The 19626-nt window shown below is 37.0% G+C and overlaps 1 protein-coding gene across 2 annotated transcripts in view; it reads left to right on the top strand.

The window, feature by feature from the left end:
• Positions 1–12148, top strand: part of TENT4B (terminal nucleotidyltransferase 4B) — a 44993-nt gene extending 32845 nt beyond the window's left edge. The window contains exons 6-12 of one of the 2 annotated variants that reach the window (XM_072872704.1): positions 2286–2414; positions 3766–3979; positions 4863–4989; positions 5087–5190; positions 7081–7127; positions 7671–7835; positions 9186–12148. In XM_072872704.1, the coding sequence (XP_072728805.1) occupies positions 2286–2414; positions 3766–3979; positions 4863–4989; positions 5087–5190; positions 7081–7127; positions 7671–7835; positions 9186–9365 (966 nt within the window). In that variant the 3' untranslated portion in view covers positions 9366–12148. Of the gene's footprint in view, positions 1–2285; positions 2415–3765; positions 3980–4862; positions 4990–5086; positions 5191–6939; positions 7128–7670; positions 7836–9185 lie in introns of both variants that reach the window. The other variant, XM_072872703.1, reaches the window with a different exon arrangement.
• Positions 12149–19626: the final 7478 nt, after the last annotated feature.

Below are 19626 nucleotides of genomic sequence, written 5' to 3'. Positions count from 1 at the left end.
ATAGTCTGAGTTCTTGTCTGCGTAGTCTCACCTGTGTGCTTAAATAAACATTCTGCTGAAACCTTGTGCTGGTGAGGCCTCTTGCATCTGCATTCGGAGTAAGAGGGTGGCGTGGGTCCAGAGGCCTTTCTTCTTTCAGCCTTTATCTGATGAACAGAAGTTGATTGTGTTGGCCAACCCTTTGCTGCTAAATCAAGACCGATAGTTTTGTGCTATGTAGCTCCTTATTGGGGAAGGAAGATGCCCAGTTTCTCTTGTCATAAGACACCCACCTGGAATTTGATAGCTAACTTCAAGTTTTTACATCCTGTGCATTGTCACATTGCCTTGTGGTGGGCAGGCTGTCTATGTTTGGTTTTCTGCCACAACACAGGGGCTGTATTTCTGTTACACTCCACATATAAATTTATTTTTGGGTAAGTCCATAAAGCCCTGCATACTTGCCCAGAATTGCCTATATACTTCTTAATTTCAAGATAGGAGGTAGTTTTCTCTTGAGAGCCTGAAGGCATTTTTGTGTCCTTAAAAAAAGGAAAAAGCATTAGCGTGTTCCTGTTGCCTGGGTTATTTGTAATCCTTTGGAGAGCTGCTTTGGCCTTGGGTCAGGGCACGGCGAGAGCAGGCTGTGCCCCCCGGGAGAGAGCGGGAGCTATGTGTGTCAGCCAGGCCGGCACGGGGCAGAGGCCTTGCGTCTGCCAACCCAACCCAAAGAGCAGCCCCAAACAGCAGCCCCAAAGAGCAGAGCAGGTCTGGTGACAGTAGTTGGGGTCAGCTTACAGTCTGGCCAGCGGCTGGCAGACAAGTCCACAGTGAGGAGGTCGAGGCTGAGGACGCCAAGTCAGTGGTTAGGTTCAGGATTAGGGTCAGGGTCAGCGTCAGTGTGCAGCAGCATGGCTCAGGCAGACACCAGCGGGAGCAGCTGAGATGAAAAGCGGCTCTCGAGCGAAGTGGAGGGACTCCCAACTAGGCTTCCCACAGGGCTGTTTTCCCAGCAGCCCAAGCCAAGGCCATGCAGCTGTGCCATATCAGAGCTGGCCTCGAGCACAGGTGGCTGAGCCTGGTGTGGCGGGGGAGAGGTGGCACTCGGCCCTGACACACAGCAGGTAATGGCTACACTAGCGTGGAGGGTCGTTTGCTTAACTTTGAGAAAACTTGATGTGTATTTGCCAAGTGACTTCATTGTTGTTCTTGAGGATCCCTCTATAAAACACTTCCAGGGTATTCTCTTGGGTCTTATTTTGTCCTATGTAACTTTGAATACCTAACTGAGGTGTTGTGTTCAGTGTTACCCTTGGAAATGCCTATTTCTCTCCATCCAGTTTATTTAGGATGTCTGAGGCAGCTGAAGCCTTGATTAAGGGTTTGCAGTTTCCTGAGAAAAATCCTGTCTTTCAATTTTGATATATACTGATATTCAACACTTTGGCTTGTGAGTGTAAGTTCTTAATAGTTCAAAAAGGTGATCTTGGGATCTTCAGTTAAATAGGGCTCCCGATACTCATCATAAGACTTGTGCAGAGTAGTTCTTGGAGAAATTCTTCTTTTCCCTTTCATCTTTGGCAATCACAGATACCATGATCCACATCTCTTCTCTGACACTAAGGAACTTTTTAACTCTGTGTTGATAAAAGGAGTGATATCATTGAGCCTCTTTTGCCCCCTCCCCTGTGAGGGGTTGTACAGAGTGCAGGCGTGGCCTCGGCCTCCACTGCTGTCCAAAAGGTCCACATTCTCCGCGTGTGCAGCATGTGCACACCTCTAAGGGAATCCATGCGGACGAACCTATTGAAGGACCAGTTACCCAAGGGTAAGTATTTGGCTCCTTTGAAAATGTTTTCTGGGTGTAGTAGTTTTGAAGGACCATTTTGAACTCTGGGCATCTGAAGTACTTGCAGGACCGAAGTCTCAGTCCAGTTTGGGATATCACCTTGGTTGTAGCAGGAAGGTTTTGTTACAGACATGGATATCTCCATAGTTTTTCCTTTGCTTTCCTTTTCACTTGTATGAGAAAAGCAAGTGTATTTATATATTCAAACAAAATCATTCTGAATTTATGAGGTAATAACTTTTTTCTGTCGTTAATATCTGCCACTGGAGTTGAAGAGGTAAAATAACTGTCTTGATCACAAGCAGAGCACTTGGCTTCTCCCCTGTTACTAAAAATAATAACTTAGAATTGTACTCAGTTTTGAGACTTAATATAACAGATAGCTTCAATATGCTTTCTTAGCATGAATTGTATATATGCATCACAGTATCCTAACACCTTTGTTTTTCTCTTTCAGAAATACCCTGTGTTACCGTATCTAGTTTTAGTATTGAAACAGTTCCTGTTGCAGAGGGACCTTAATGAAGTATTTACAGGTGGAATCGGTTCTTATAGTCTTTTTTTAATGGCTGTCAGTTTCCTTCAGGTAAGCTTAATGAAATCTATTGATGCCATTGGTGCAAAAGGACATTACATTAAGAAGGAATTTAATTAATCCTTAAATTTAGACCTTTAAGCTCTCCTGTTTGTGGTTTTGTACTCCCTTTTCATTTAAAAATAGACACATCCCACCTGTCTTCTGTTCTTTCTCCCATACTGGTACTTCTGGTATTAGAGATGTTTGGAACATCCCTTGGTGTATCAGTACTAGGCACGTGTGTAATTCATGGTAAAATAACTTGACTATTGTGTAACTTATTTGGAACAAGCTACGTAGGTTAGTGTTAGATGCAGCTCTCCTTTATAACACTTGTTTTCCAGGTCATACGCCCTGTACGTGCTTTAATGAATGCGACGGAATTCTCTTGTTTGTCTAAGTTTTTAAGCTGGTATCAAATAAATTTTTTACAACTTTCTCTTCAATCTAAGAGAACAAAATGCATGAGCTAAATCTATATTGTTGCACCTGCAGGAGAAAAATATTGTCGAAATATGAAGTAGCCGAGTTCTGGCTTTATCAACCTCATTCTTTTTCTTGTCCTAAATGTTATTGTATAACTGTGTATGTGTATGTCTGTACTTTTCCAGATTGTAGTTACTTTTAAACCTGAGCCTTGAACTGGAGCTCGGTGTTTGCTGGGTGCTATTGCAGTTGCCTGCTGAGCACAAAAGAAATGAAGGCAACAGGCATATCTTTTTAAAAGAAACCAAAATCTCTCCCGACCCCAATTTTTTTTTTATATTGACTAATAGCATTTCTCTTTGCTCCTGCAAAAAAAGAAGTCAAGTTTTGTGTCTGTTACAATTATGAACTGTTTTTGTTCATAATCTCTCAGGCTGCATACTTAAATAGTACAGGGGATCATTTAAATAGCTGTGTACATTAAAGGTCTATATTTGTATTGCAAACCCAGGTTTGTGAAGTGCAAATATCTTTGCTTTTTCACAAGAACTCTGCCATTAGTGGTGGTAGTTCACTTATTAAACTGAAAGTTCAAATACAAACACAGTAGTACTTTGCCAGCCTTATTTTTAAGAGGTAACTAGTTTATAAAAGTTTTGATAGCATCTTGTTTTAAAGATGTAAAACTGCTTTATCAAGGAAAAATAGTATATTTAGACATGTTTGCTTTTTATCTTACGTTTTATTATCATTTATTACTGTATTTAGACATGTTTGCTGTGAAAAAGAAAAGGCACTTAAAGGCACTTGAAACTTGAAGTCTTAAGAAAATTTAAGTCTTAAGAAAATTTAAGTCTTAAGAAAATTTAAGTCTTAAGAAAATTTAAGTCTTAAGAAAATTTAAAATTTAACTTTTTTTCTCTCTTCTTAATAGCTGCATCCCAGGGAAGATGCCTGTATGCCCAATGCCAACTATGGTGTTCTTTTAATAGAGTTTTTTGAATTATATGGACGTCACTTCAATTATCTGAAGACTGGAATCCGAATAAAGGATGGTGGCTCTTATGTTGCCAAGGATGAAGTGCAAAAAAGCATGCTGGATGGCTACAGACCATCAATGCTATATATTGAAGATCCATTACAGCCAGGTATCCTCATAAACCAAGACTTAATGTATTGACTAAGAAAAAAAGTTAGGGGAATGCTTAATCCAGAGGAGTTAAATCAAAGAAGAGCATAGAATGACCACCAAAACCCAAACAGAAACACCTTATTCACGTCTATGAACACAGGATGCACTCAGAACACAATTATTTTCTTTGACATGTTCCTAGCAAAAGTTACTGTGTCACCCAAGAGCATGCCTGTTCTGCAGTCAGGAGGTAGGGTATGAGAGGGCATGCCAAACAACTTCCACATGCTCTGTGGTAACAGCAATAAAGCTACAGCAGCATGGGCCTGAGTGTGGGTGAGATGTACCTGTATGTACATGTGGTCCCTTTCAAGCTTGTGCTTGCCTGTATCGCTGTTGCACCTTATAATGTACATATACTCTTATGCATGCTCTCCCATTTGATTCTGTAAAGTCACATAAATACGGAGTGGTTTCATTCTGTACTGTTACCTTTATGTTAAGGTTGATTGTTGCCTTGAATGGGTGGCTTCTGAAGTGGTGAGTCAAGTGCTGTTCATAGAAAAGAGTTAACATATTTCTGATCTAAAAAAATGTCATCCAGGATAGTACTGTTAGATGTGTAATATATGCAGTACGTTATTTTATTTTTTGTCTTAATGTATTGCACTTTTACCCAGAGAATTGCCATTTTGGACTTCCGTACATGAAAATATCTAAAGGTCTTTTAAACTCTTTCAAATATTTATGATTCACTAATCCTCTTCTATGCCACAAGAAGTAACTGCAGTGAGTTGGGACTTAAGGGCAATTTCAAAAAATATTACTGTCTCCTGTCTGAAAGGAGGTAACCACAGTTTCAGTCTTTCTTATTTATTTAATTATATTCTTATTTTAAGGTAATGATGTTGGGAGGAGTTCCTATGGTGCCATGCAAGTGAAACAGGCTTTTGATTATGCCTATGTTGTTTTGAGCCATGCCGTTTCCCCAATAGCTAAATATTATCCTAACAACGAAACAGAAAGGTAAATTTTATGAGTCTAAATCTCAGACTTATGTTTTTGTGTACTTAAAAATCAATTGTGGTGATGTTTGGTTTGTTTTTTTTTTTCTGGTTTACAGTATATTAGGTAGAATAATTAGAGTAACGCAAGAAGTGGCCACGTACCGAGACTGGATATCAAAGCAGTGGGGAATGCAAAGTAGGACAGAGTCTTCGTGTAATGGTGAGTTTTGAGTAAGCATGGCTGATAGTGGGAAACTTCCTGCATATTTTGATCATACAAATTTTGTTGTTGCTTTTGCCCCACATAAAGCAATGTATGCATCTGAATATGAATTTACTTTTTTGCTCAGTAGCGACGGACTTTTTCTTGTGTTCTTGTCCAGAAAATTTATACTTGTACAAGAATAAAAAGGCTATACCACAACATCTTTATTCTACTGCAACAGATTTGGTCAGCATAGAGGTCCGTAAAGAGTGCTGGGTTGCAAAAGGAGGCTTTTGAAAAACTTCCAGTGTAAATTACAGGTGTTGTTACTGTCACACTTCCTTTGTCCTTTCAATGTGGACAAGGTTTTAAAAAGAATTAGTGGGAACACCAGTTTAAATCTAAATCCTTACCCTCTATCATTCTTTTATTTTTCATTTTGAAGTTTAACATATTGTATGTGTACAGAAGCAATATTTAAGCTAGGATTGACCATATAAGTGGAATAAGTCTTTAAAACAGAGAAATCCTGAAATGTCAGTCATAATTCTTGTTACTAAAAAATGGAAACACAGAAAATCTAGCCAGAGAATGTGCTGAAAATGTCCTTTAAAATCACCTTTCTTTTCATTGCCCATCTTCTGACTCCAACAGCCAGTTGCCACCCTTTTTTGGTGTAGGTGTATCTGCTGGCTGGAAGTTCTCAAAGTAAAATGAATTTTAATAGTCTACAGTTAATTTTAGAATGTTAGCTACTAGAAGTCTTGTAGGGTTTAGGGATTAATCAGAGAAGATGACACAACTACCCAGTCTTTAGGCTAGGTTGGGATTTTGTTTGTTTTTAAAGCTTTTGTTAGTGATTTCCCTCACTGTTCTTGTAAATTGAATGTGCTTCTTGGCCATTCATGTTTTATCCATCTATAGACCCTTGTAGCACTGCCGTACCCCCGCTAATGGCAGACAGCCATGGTTCAGTCCCACAAGCTCCACAGTAATACTTAGCTACCTATTTGTGATGTATGTATTAATTTCTATAGACAAATACAGCTGGTGGGGCAACAAATCTATATTGTATAAATCAGAGGTGACTCCTAAGTGTCTTATGTAACTAAAAATATAAAAATAACCCTGTATCAGGAAGTAATGTTGACAGTTAGAGTGGTCATCTTGTAGATTTAGTTTAGATTTAAGTTCAGATTCTTTTTTCTTTTTCTTTTTTTTTTTTTTAAATTAAGGTAGCAGTTAGTGAGATATGAGAGTTCTGTATCTCGTATTTTCAGTGCAGGGTATCATACAAAGCGACCAGACTTACTTGGAGTTCTTATGACCCAGCAGAAGAAAAATGGGAGTTTATGAGTATTGGGCATATAGGAACAGAATATAAACCCATGTATTTAAGTGCTGTTGAAATGTGTCATGTTATTAAGCAGCACATCTGAGCTCTGTTACTGCCTTCTTCCATGTCTTACCTCTCTAATTTCCATCTTGAGCTGTGGTAATGCTTTCATAGTGTACATTAATGGATCTTGTCAGGAAACCACCAACCCTCTGCGGGGTGTTGGCTTGTTGCGTGCAGTGCATACATACAAACACATGCACACATGTGCCTGCATGTATTAAAAGTATGTACGTGTGCAGATGTCTGTACATGCCCTACTGGATATAATAGATATATAATACCTGAGTCAGTGTATTTAAAAAAAAAAAAAGGCAACATATTTTAGCAGTTAATGCGTGGTGATGGTTCTGTTTTGTTTTTAATAGGTAATGGAGTAACCTTGATAGTAGATACTCAACAGCTAGACAAATGCAACAATAATCTTGCTGAAGAGAATGAAGCACTGGGAAAACCTAGAAATAAAACTTCAGAAACACTTAGTAAACATTCTTCAAATTCTTCATCAGGTCCTTTATCATCATCGTCGTCTACTCTGTCCAGCTCTAGTGACGTAGTAAGTACTGGAGGTTTTCTGATTTTGTTTTTTCAGTTTGTTTGGGTTTTTTTCCTGATTTGTATTGCCACAGGATACATTTGGAAAGCTTGGAATCCTAGTTAGTTATTTCATCCAGAATCCTAACTTGCATAAGATGTTACCTCTTATGCAATTTCTACACATGTAAGTTGCAGTATGTTTTTGACACAACACATGTAGAAAGTGAACACAATAGATACAAAGTTACATAGCCCTTTTTCCTCTGGGAAAACTGTATCTCAAAAAAAAGACTGGTAGTCCTAAGCCATATGCTTTAAAAAAAAAAAAAGGGCTTAGAAAAAAATCTGTTTGGGAATTCTATTTAAAAAATAAAAGACAAATCCCAAAATCAGAGTCATGCATCAATACATTTTTAAATCTGTCTGTTTTACTCGGTAAGAATTCTGGATTGAAAGAATTTTAAGTTTTGTCCACTGCTAGCTTTATTTTTAAGGGAAAACTCACTCTTAAGAAAAACTCACTCTTAAGAAAAACTCACTAATACTTTACATTTTCCTGAAGGATTCTGATGGAACACCTTGCAAAACCTCTAAACAATTGAGTTGTCGTCAGTCTACCACAAACAGAGTGGGGTCACAAGAAGTGTCACTGGAATCCTCCCAGTCAAGTGGGAAAACACAAAATAGCCAAACAGCCAATACATCCAGCAACACGAACAAATCTCAGGTTTGTGAAATGTTTGGAAACAGCAACTGTATAGATTATTTGAATATTACGCATGCCCTCCATGGAAGGGTAGCTTGTTCTGGAAAGGAAACACTGCGTTTTTCTCCTCCCCTTTACCTCACTAGAAAGCTTTGAGCACTGATTGTATCTGAAATCACCTGGTTCTCTGTTTAGCTTACAGGGATGAGTTTACAACAGTGGCTTTCCCAGCCTTAAAACAGATGAAATTGGATTAACTTTATTTTGGGAAATCTAGATTTGCCAGAAGTATACAGCTGTGTTGCACCCATTTCCTTTTTGCAAAAAGCATGTCAGTCCAGTCTTTACTGCAGGATTTGAGAACTAATGAGACTTGGCCGACACTTACTGAAAAACAGTTAGCAAAAATGTATGTTTAAAACTATGACTGGCTGCTCTGTTAGCTGTTGATACTTGTTGAACTCTCTTTCCTTAAGGGAGATGAAGATTCCTTGCTGATACATGAAATTGCCTCTCATTTCCCCCTGAAGACAAATACCTTTATAATGAGACCTACCAGAGCTTATGCATTCAGCTTATGCATTCTCATGTTGTGGAATGCTTCTGTGACAACTCAGTAATCTGGAAATATTCTATGCCTCTATATACAATATACTTTGGATATATGCAGTTTAAATTTGTATACTATTTCAGAATTTAGGACTTCTTTAATGTATGAAAAACAGTCTGGAATCTTCTAGAATATTATTCCTGAAAAGTAATTCTGAAGACTTGCTGCCTCCTACTTGCTGATGATCTATCTCTAGCTAGTAACAAGACAGTTTACAACCTAGGCCTTGGATATACCATGAACGTGTGTTTGTGTTACTACGCAGAGCTAATTCTGGTGCTGGAATGTGAATATGCACGATGTGAGATACTCTACATCTGTAAAAAGATGTGGTATAAAATTAGTCCTGGTCTTAAAAGACTGTTGTCTTAATTTTGCACAGAAGATAGGAGATTTGAGCAATCTTCATCTGTCGTCTTGGATTATGGACTTCTGTTTCGGTAAAACAGAAATTTTGATGGTTGCGAAATGGGAGCTATAGAACAGTTCTATCCTTTTCAAAATTCAAAGTGCTCTGCTCTGCTCTCTTGACCTGCATGGTTTTGGGTCTAGAGATGGACATTTGTTTGCAACCACTGAAGTGAAAGATTCCTGGTACTGTGCTGCTCTCTAAGCAATGGCCTAGCTTCTTTTGCCATATCAATTTTTTCAAGTGTGACACTTTCATGAGTTAAAGTCCTCATTATCCACAAATAGGGTTGTGTAATTGCCATGCTTTTTTCTTTTTAGCACTGATTTACCATGTTCTCTTTCTTTTACAGCATGGATCTGCACGGTTATTTCGCTCTTCTAACAAAGGCTTCCAAGGTCCAACAAACTCAAGCCACGGTACCTCAGTCACAAACAAACAGCATCAAGGCAGCAAATCACACCATCAGTTTTTCCATGGCAAAAAGAGGAAACACAAGAGGGATGCGGCCCTTTCAGACCTTTGTAGATAGTTGCCTATTTTATGACTGTTCTTCTGTGTGCAATGATCTCATGCTACGGGATAGTTTGATAGTGACTCCTTGGATCTCTTCCGGAGCTTCAGACTGTTCAGACATTGATTAGCAACTGCATTTTTTTTTTTTTTTTTCCCAGCTCGCCACGGAACGGATCATGAAGATTGATCACTGCAAAAAAACCAAAAAAAAAAAAAACAAAAAAAGGAAAAAAAAAAAGGAAAAAAAAAAGAAAAAAAAAAACAAAGAAAAAAATTTAAAAAGAAAAAATAAAAAAAAAAAGAGGAAAAAGGCTGCTCATTTGATAAGTCATATGCTACAACAGGGTCATTTAGGATATAAAAGCTTGAATGTAAAATAAATGTATTTCCCATCAGCTCATGCTGACCTGTAGAGGTAGTACTCAGTGTGTCTAGGGGGTGGTAACAAACAAATAAAACACAAAAAAATAGGAAAAAAAAGCAAAAAATTGTATTTTGAGGGAAACCCAGCCTTTTAAAGGTGAAAGTAATTTGTGCATGATTTTTTTATTATTTTTGCATATACTTACCATTTTATTGTGTATATATAGATGACCATATAGGAAAACTGACATTTGTAATAGTGGATTTGTTAATACTTTTTACATAACATTACTGTTTAAATTGTAAACATAAATTTTTCTCAGGATTAGTTTGGAAAATAATCTGAATTGTCATCTTAACATCCATATAAAGAGACATTACTAGTTATATTGCTCAGAATTTCTTTTCTTGGCATTTAAAAGATGTAATAGAACATTTGATCTGCAAAAGCTGTTCCTCTGAAAGAAAGGTTTATGGTGGCAAATGAAGTTTTTCATTTGTATAAAGTGTACATGTACTTTGTGTAGACACTGAGCTTGTCATCTCGGAGAAGTAACCTTCACCTTGTTTTCTGAGTGCCATCATTTCAGGCAATGGGGTTTTATAGTTGCATCCTTCTCTTCTTCCCCTTAGTGGCCTCTCCCCAACCCTTTCTTTTTTTAAAGAAATATAAAGCCACTTGGGTTTTTTTTTTTAGTTGTTGGTGGTGATTGTTTTCTTCTTTTTTTTTGGTTTTAAAAAAAGAAACAACAAAACTCAGTTTGTTACAGACGTTTGCATTCCTGGGCTGCTTTAATCCCATGCCTCTTTGTTCGTGCCTTCCCTTCCCCTTCCAGGTCTGGGTTTTTTTGTCTTTTATATTTTTGCTAACTCCTGTAGGAGATGATAACTGTTGAAGCTTTAAGTAAATTTTACAATTGAAGTATTTTTTTTCTCACCCCCCTCTTAGGCATTTTTTATATTTACACTTAATTATTTAAAAAAAACAACCCAAAACAACTTCAAACAATGAAATATATTTTGTATTGCCTTAAAGACCCAAACCTTTCATATCTCATAGTATTTCTTCATTGACCTAGTTATCATTTAATTTAAACTCCACATTTGTCTGGTTCAGTCGCATTACAAGTCTGGGTTGCAGTAACTTTGATGCCATGAATGCAAATTAAATGTGTAATTACACTCACAGGCATAGCTTGGAACAGGAGTTGGGACACTTTAATGGTAGAAAGTTAAGTGGCATTTACTTTCACATATTTCTTTAAAGAGGAAAGTCTGTACTCGGCATACGTGGCTGTATTTAATGCAGCTGTTCTGCAGATGATGCTTTTATAAAAAGTACTATTAGCTTTTAGAAACTTTTTTTAATATACATTTACAGAATACTACAGACCAACCTGACCTTTAATGGGCACTAATGAGTGCAATGATTTTTAAAGTACAGTAATGCTAAAATAAGACCAGAACTGATGTCATCACTTAAATTGATAAACATTTTCAATGTGTTAAAGTGTTTTACTTCAAAAAAGAAAATATATGTATTCCAAAAATATGGAAAGTCATAACATTTACTCAAACACTAAGCTTAAGTGATGTTAATTTGACAATGGTTTTTTTTTTTAAATTTTAGATTCATATTTTAATTTGATCAAATAATTTTATCTACAAGATGTTGAGCTTTTGTTCATAGAAACTAGTAAAAGTTGTACCACATTACGCATAATCACAGTATTTATTTTGTTTTAGATTATTGTGAATGTGTAGACTTATGTTCACCGCTTAGGGAACAATTATTTATAAATTATATTAATCCAGTATTGTTAGCTGCTATTAGCAAAACTGTTCCAAAACTTAATACTTGCAAAGATCTGTATCGCATTTACCACACTGAAGTGTTTTTAAAAGAATCACCCTCATCGTTGAAAGCAAATGTACTCTTAGGGTGCAGATATTAGTGTTCCAATAAGCATGTGATAATTTTAAGGTGGTGGTAGCGGGAAGATAATCTTGATTCCATTGGGAATCTTAGGTTTGCCTCAATTTATGGTTTTCATAAATTTAATGGAAAATAGCTTTTCCTGGACTGCTCAAGTTTCTTTTTGGTAAACAGTATCTTTCTAAAAGAAAAAAAAAAAAAAGAAAAAAAAAAGGAAAAAAAAAAAAGCATGAAGGAAAAATTGAGGTGTTTTACATTGCCTCAAATGACCAGCATTGTATTCATAAAATACTGTATATCTTGCAAATCTTTATTTAAACAGAACAGTTGAACTGTTCGTTTTTCAATCTGAAGTAAAATACTTTCAAGACCTTTTAGTTTGCCTGCTCATTTGTCTTGTACATTTCATCTCTGTATTTGACTCAAGTCTAATTCCTTTTTGAGTTTCAATACTTTTGTGAAGATTTTGTGAATATATGAAAAATAAATGTTTAATCTAACTACTGCAGTTTATCACCATTCTTGACACTTACCCTGTTTTTTCCTTCACAGTACTGTGGGAAGAGCAGACTACTCAAGGTGCTTTGTAACGTTTTTGTAGTATCTGGGTGCTTCCCCAGCTGAGTGCTGGGCCCCTCTGCCTGGAATTTGGAAGCTTATTTTGTTCCAAGTGGGCCTGGTCTGTCGTGTTTCCTTCCAGGAGAGCTGCAGCAGAGTCTGTATGCCTGAGAATAAGTGGAAGAATATGCACGTCTAAAGGGTTCTTAATTTATTATTTTTCTCTAACTTTCCTCTGCACTATACATAGGAAACGTGTGCAAGGATCCGCTTACTTTGCGTTCTGGACTTGGGTTAGGGGTAGTGTTCCAGCTGCAGGACAGCAGCTGTTCAAAGCCGCCATGCCAAGGAGGGCATTGTAGAAGTATGCAAAAGTTAATTTGAGTTACCTTCAGCTAGAAACCTTCTTTAGCATAGTTCCTGAAGCACGGTTGATGTTACTAAAGTATGTTCTTAACTTTGGTTATCTTCCTTGCATAAAGCAGTAGGGAGATGTACACATACTGAAGGTTGTTGCAGTCTTGCTGCTGGTACTCTACCAAAGACCATCTGCAATACATAAATAAGCTGAAATGTTCATATATCTTCATGTTTGACATTAGATGGATTTGTTAAAGGGGTTTTTTACTTTTTTTTTAAAGAACAGTTCAAATGGTGTTTATAGTTAAAAGCTGTGTATTTATTGAATTTTTTTTTTTTAATTGTCAGTCTTCTACCTTACGGCAGAAAAGAAGCTGAAATGTAAGTAAATCTTCCTGTTTGTGAGACATGACATAATTCTGTTTAGTGACCTCTGTGTTCTGTGCAGCTTCCTCAAAATTTGCAGCTCAGGTTTTTAAATGTTTATAATAAACTTGTTTTCCTAGAACTTAATCTTTAGAAAATAATTAGTAGTCCAATGGCTGGTGGCAGTTTCTTCTTTTTTTATGTACTGTCAAAATGGACCTTTTCCATTTTATACCTGGAGTCACCATGTGTGCATCCTAAACACAACATGTGAGCAAGTGATTAGAAAATAGTCTCATCTTGAAAATGTATTGTAAGTAAAAGAATCCAGCCTTTCCACATCTTGATGGCTGTTAAAACTCATGATAGGTGTTAAAACTGAATGTGTGACTCCAACTTTATTTCCTAAAGAGTAAAGGCTATAGGAGATGACAAAACATGTAATTACTCAAGAAGGAAGTATGTTTACCCATTTAGGGGCTGTAACAAAAAAATACATTTAATTATTCCAGCTACTGTTAAAGTGCAAAAAGTAGAGATTACTTATTCTGCTGATTCCTAGAACTTGATTCTTCTGCTCAATAATGCAAAATAATTTTCTAAGAATCAAGTTCACCATGTCTTGAAACAGTGTTTGTCTTGAAAGTGCAGAATTTGAGAGCTTTATTTTCTAGCTAATTTGTAGTGTTTCCACAAGTTTTCCTCAAAGATGTTTTCCAGTTGTAGTGACCTAAATGTGTGTCTTGACTATATTTCTGTGAGTCGTTTACCAGCAGTTCTGGCAGATATGTATTCATGGTTTCATCTATAAGTTGAAACCAGCCTTGCAGTTCTTGGGGTGCTTGGATACCTCAGAGTTGTAGATTTTTCTGTGCCAAAGTTACAGGGCTCCTCCTCATAGTAATTTGCTCTGAGCCTAATTAACTAATCTTCAAAGGTTGGTTGTTAGGATGTTTGAGATGATCCCAGAGAAATTACCCAACACCAAGAATCCTTTGCAAGTTACTTAATGAACAATGTCCTGAGTAATAGAAGAATTAAAATGCAAATGGCCTTATTGGGTCTTTACAAGCCCAGAGTTTGTGTCAAGTATCCACCTGAAAAGGAAATAGGAATGAAAGAGCGAGAAAGTGGCTGTTACCTGTGCATTTTAGCATGGTAGTGCTAGATCAAATTAATCTACATTTTAGATTACTCTAAAATTTCGATCAGTTAATTTTGCACAGCTTTGATTTTAACTCTCAGTATATTTAGTGATTTCCCCACCATGACCAGTTTATTCATTTGTGGACTCCAAAAACTTCTAACAGAAGTGTGATTCCTTTGCTAGACACCTTGACCATAGACTTGGTTGGGGTACAGTTCAATAGGCCTCTCTCTTGGCAGTAGCTAGCTTAAAAATGGCCTGTTCCCATTTGCTTCTTCCTATAGCAGTGCAACCACTGGTGAATTCGGATATTTATGAAGCTTGGAAAAAAAAAAAAGGAGTGTGAATCTTCAGTTTGCTGTAAATTAGTTGGTAAAAGGTGATGGGATCTTGAAAATCACTTATGTCCACAAATAAGTAAGGGAAGACAAAGAAGAAATCTTGGGAGATCCTCTGCATAAAAGCCATTTGGAGGAATGCCATCTTCCTTCCTTCCAAGATGCATGAACAGTGAGGTGCTGCGAGTCTTCTGGTGAGTCAGTTTGCTCGGACAATACTGCTTGTCAGATACTGAATGACCTGAGCGGTGAATCTGCTCACCATTGAAGTATGTTGAAGGTTTCTACGTTCTGCAGCAGGTTTAAATAGCTGCACAGGTGTTTATCAGCAATTAGACTGATGCTGGTATGTCTTGGTTCTGCTCTCTCCTGCTAGGAGTTGTTCAAAAGATGTCTTTTTAATCCTTGATGGCTTTTGATACAGTAAACTTGCTGAACTGAGCCTCCTAATCCTTTTTTAACCCTGAGTCCACCTTTTGGTTTTTGTGTCCAAGAGATTTGGTGGTGAATATGGCACTTACCAAATCCTGTCCAACAGGCTATAGTGAAGCAGGAAGGGGATGGAGATTGATAGTGCTTTAAAAAGAATATTTCTGCTGCTACAGCTGCTTTTTAAAGAAAAATAAAAAACCACAAACCTCATTAACTGAGCAGGCTGAAGTAGGAATATGTCCCCCTAGCCCTCATACATCCGTATTTGAAGCTAGTTTCTGTGCAAATCATTCAACAATCTAATGTTTGGACGCTAGGCTGATTTTTTTTTTTTTAAATCCTTCTGTATAATGAAGTCCTAATTTCCCATAGTACAAAACACCTGAGGAAGAATCCACTTGGCTGTATGCAAGAGCTGGCTTGTAAAGAATGCATTTTTGTGGTGCTGCAGGAGGTCTGAGGAACCATGGGTGCAGATTTGGTGAGTGTTTTGCTTGTTTAAAATAAAAAAAATGCTCTTGTACAGGTATATAAGACTACTTTTGCTTAGGTATGAAGCAATGTTTGACTCTTGAGCTGAAAGATCATTAAGCAATCAAATGCTTCTGAATAGCTATGAGAGAAAGTAATCTGTGCTCTCAGCTGCTTTTTCCCAGGTCTAAAGTTCATTCACTGTACCAGATGTGGTAAGAGTGAAATCTGAAAATAAACCTGGTTCAAACTGCTTGTTTATGCTGCCTGGCAATGTAACCAACAATATCATTCCTGAACTTAAAGCTCCCATCTTAAAAAAAAAACCAAAACAAATCCACCTTGCTGGTCTGTATACAACAGAATGTTGCACCAGGAGTATGAAGAAATATTTTTCTTATAACAATAATATTATGTGGTCTAGGTGAAATATGTATTAATATTTGCTGTTTGCATTTCCCTCCTTCTGTGGCCTATTTCCAAACAAGACTGTTCGTTCTTACAATAAGTAGGGGACTGATTAAGGCTGGGTTGTTTTTTTTTTTCCTCTTCACTATAGTGGATCTTGAATCAAACTCATCTGTGGTTGCCTGGTAATCACTAACTATGAAAAGACCATTCTCAGTTAGAAAAATCAATGGCTGGCCCAACAGCAGGTAGAAATCTTTCATGTTGTCTTCCTTCCACACTAGCTTGTTTGCTTTTTCTTTTCAAAATTTTAGGCAATGCAAGGTAGGGATAACTTATAAAATAATGTAATCTTTTCTATAAGATTTTTATTCATCCCAAAGCGTGTCTTACTGAATCTATGTTATGATACCAACTTTTATCCATCAAGATAACATAATAAAGCAATCTAATTGCTGAAAACTTCAAGCATCTCTGAGCTGGAGTGTGTGCCATCTAGTGAATCACTTCTGTGCAGTGTCTGAGCAACATACTCCAACTATGAAAGGTAGTTTGAAGGCTTCTGTTTTATAATGTTGTTTGTATGCAGACAATAGCACCTTCAGGTAGTAGTAACTTACCTGGTATTGCTGAGCTACTGCCTCACTTATGCATCCTAAATCCCACAGAATCCCACTACTCTAAGGGTATAGCTGAGAAAACCGCATTTTGTTGCCTAAAAAAAAAAAGTTTAAACAATATTAGTAGGGTCAAAAGCCAAGTAAGAGTAGTACTTGCTACTACAAAGAGGAGCCGGTGCAGCGGGTTGCCCTGGCACCTCCGGCTGTGCAGACAGGCAGCCTTCACCTCTGGTGAAATGGGCCAGAGACCACCATGGCCAGCTCTCGCTGCTCCGGACCTGCTTTCCTACACAAAGGACATTACATAAATACATTTAACAACGAAGTACTTTTAAATTCTTCAGAACAAAGTCACATGATGGTCTATCAAAACCAGAACAAACTTCTGGGAGAGTATAGGCGAATACAGAAGTTAGGAATCTGGAAGCTGAAGCATTAACGTAAAAGGGAAGGAATCCAACTTTTGCAGTTACAGAGAGCGCTGGTCTGGTAACTTTACCGTGCATGGACAGTCTGATTTAAAAAAACAAACCAAAACAACCCCTAAATCTTCAAATGGCATCACTGCACTTTATTTCTATTGAATAAAATTCAATAGAGTAATATTTTAGATTACAGTGGTGATTTTAGAGGAGTATTTTTGAAGTAAAAGCAATAGAAAACATGTCATGAAATAATGCTAGTTCTATAATTTCTGTATTACATACTTTTTTCTAGTTATCAACACTTAGACATAAAAATCCATCCACGAAAAACAGGATTTGTGAACTCTAATTACTGTATTTATACATTTGGGAGAGTCTGAATGTTCTGGTGCTGCTTAGTAAGGGAATACTACAATTAACTATTGTGATGAGCTGGTGCAGTACTAAAAGGACATAAATAGAACTGATGTTTACTTTTCCGATGTCATTATTAGAAAGTTACTTATTTTCATTTCTTGTTCTGTGTCCTCATCAATGTCTCAATCTTCATACACTTTTTCTACCTTTGTGCCTCATCTGGCCTGCATAGGCAGTCACAGCTGTCTTGTATTCTAGCTGGCTGCTGGCATTGGTTAAGACTTAATTTTATGAGCTGGATGGATCACTGTTAAAGAACAGCAAGTATCCATTTTGATACAATCGTGTTAGAAGCTAGCGAAGTTTCACCCTCAGCTTTGGGATAGTTATTATATCGATTTGTTTGAAAATACCAACTACTTGGAGGAAAACACACTCCATTCCTCAGCATAAAGGAAAATAAAGGGAGGGCTGTATACTTGCTCTGTATTGTCTCTTGCCATCTAAATAATCTAATCTTCAAGAAGTCAGCTACTTCCTTAAGCTCAGTAAGTTAATATAAAAGGCTAGATGCTCAGGTAATATAAATAATTTTTATTCCAATGGCTTCAATATAATAGGGCTATGTTGATTTAACCAGGTGAAGTTTGTCCACACATTTTTAAAATTACCTTGTAACAGACTTTTTTTAGTAAATTCTAGTGGGTTCTCTAGGAACTTTCTGTTCTAGAATTTTATTCCGATTTACATAAAAGCATTTTTCCCTAATAATGTACATGGTCCATTTGTTCCTTACTGATTTTTCCAAAGTATTATTTTCTTTCCAATATGCCCTCCTAGCTACTAACACAAAGATATTGGAAGTACAAACTGAAAACAGTTAGCTAAATAGTTTAATCATTCACTGTGAAAATAAAACAATCTGTTCTTCTCTGTGTTCTTTAAATCAATAACATCTTCCATTTTGTTATAAACTCCACCTGCAGTGTTAGGGTATCTAACAGAGAAATGGCCTTCCTGTCACTTATTTTCTTCCCATGTGTAACTTGCCAATTAACGAAAAGAAGGAGTGACCCCTCAATAAGACCGTCTAACAGTTTTCTAGGAAGTCACAGACCAGGTCTTCTGTCACTCAGCATTGTTGAGAGTAATTCAATTTCTACAAGAAAATGTTCCATTTTAATACAGGTCAACTTGAGTATACAGAAGGATTTTAAAACAAATCTGATCTATAGCCCTTAGTGCAGTCCAAATCACACCCGCAGGTACAGGTAAAAGGCTTAAGCAATTAGCCAGGCACTAATTTTTCAAGGCACAATGCATGTTCTCGCTCTGGAGAAAGAACTTTAAGCATGAGCAGGAGAGGAGATGGAGATATTTTTCTGATTCTTAATCCAAGAAGTCAAACAAAACCTCCTAGCCCAGGCTCCGGAGCTGCAGGAAGTGGGACTTGAATTCCTAAGTCCTTCATTTCCTCTAGAAAACATCATATTAGCTCCTCAGTCACATACTTTTTTTGGACTGTTGGCACTTTTCCTAATTTATTCTATCATTTCACAGTGCTGTGAGTTTGCATTGGGCTTGAATTTTTCTTTGGAGAAATTGCTGTTGTAGAATTAAGTCCCACTGACTTTCACGAAATCTGGAATGCTAGAAAATATAATCATCGTTCCAAGTCAGTTAGACTCTCAGACAACTTTAAAAGAAATAACAGTTAGGACAAGATACCTGAATAGCTTTTAATTTCCCTAAAGAAACATGTATGGCATTTACTGCTTTATTTACAGAAAATCAGCAAATGATTCCCAAAAGTTTGTTCAATTGATCCGAGGACCTAGAAATGCAAACTATGTAACAGCAGTGAAACTCTACCTTCTCTTTAGCCTGGCTGATGCAGTAAGATACTTCTGCTTTTAATAGCATTAGCTTAATGGTCTTCAGCAATTGATTCTAATATTGTCCTGTAAATGAGGGTGATAGCAATGTAGCAGATCAAAATAATTTCTCTTTACATCCTTTCTAAGCATGTACTGCCTAGCACTTTGGGGTTGTTCTATTATTAGAGATCTTTGACCTCATAAATTTACAGGAAATAGCAAATAATTTACTTAAGTTATTTGTCTCATTCTCTAAACTGATCAGTGGCCACAGAGAGTATTGTGTGCATATGCACACTGGTAAATAGATGCTAAATCTCATCCAAAACAAAAGAAAATGTTCTAATAAATACTTCCTACTGTAGCGTTCATTAAAGACAACATTTTACTCCTGGCTTTCTGAATCAGAGTCATGAAACTAGTGAAGAAAAGCAGAAGTTAAGGTTGTCTTGGTCACTGTTGCTGGATATTTGAGGAACTGCAAAAAGGCAGCATGATAAAGCATGCTTTCCTAAATGCTATCTGCTGTGGTGTTGCAGGATGTCAAAGGAATATTTAAAAGGACTGAATATATTTAAAAGTCTACTTGCTAATTTTGAAAGTACTACTTAACATATTG

The sequence above is a fragment of the Ciconia boyciana genome, chromosome 9, assembly GCF_034638445.1.
Source record: "Ciconia boyciana chromosome 9, ASM3463844v1, whole genome shotgun sequence".
Lineage (NCBI taxonomy): Eukaryota > Metazoa > Chordata > Aves > Ciconiiformes > Ciconiidae > Ciconia > Ciconia boyciana.
The sequence above is the reverse complement of the archived record's forward strand: the minus strand, read 5'-3'. Positions and strand labels throughout refer to the sequence as shown.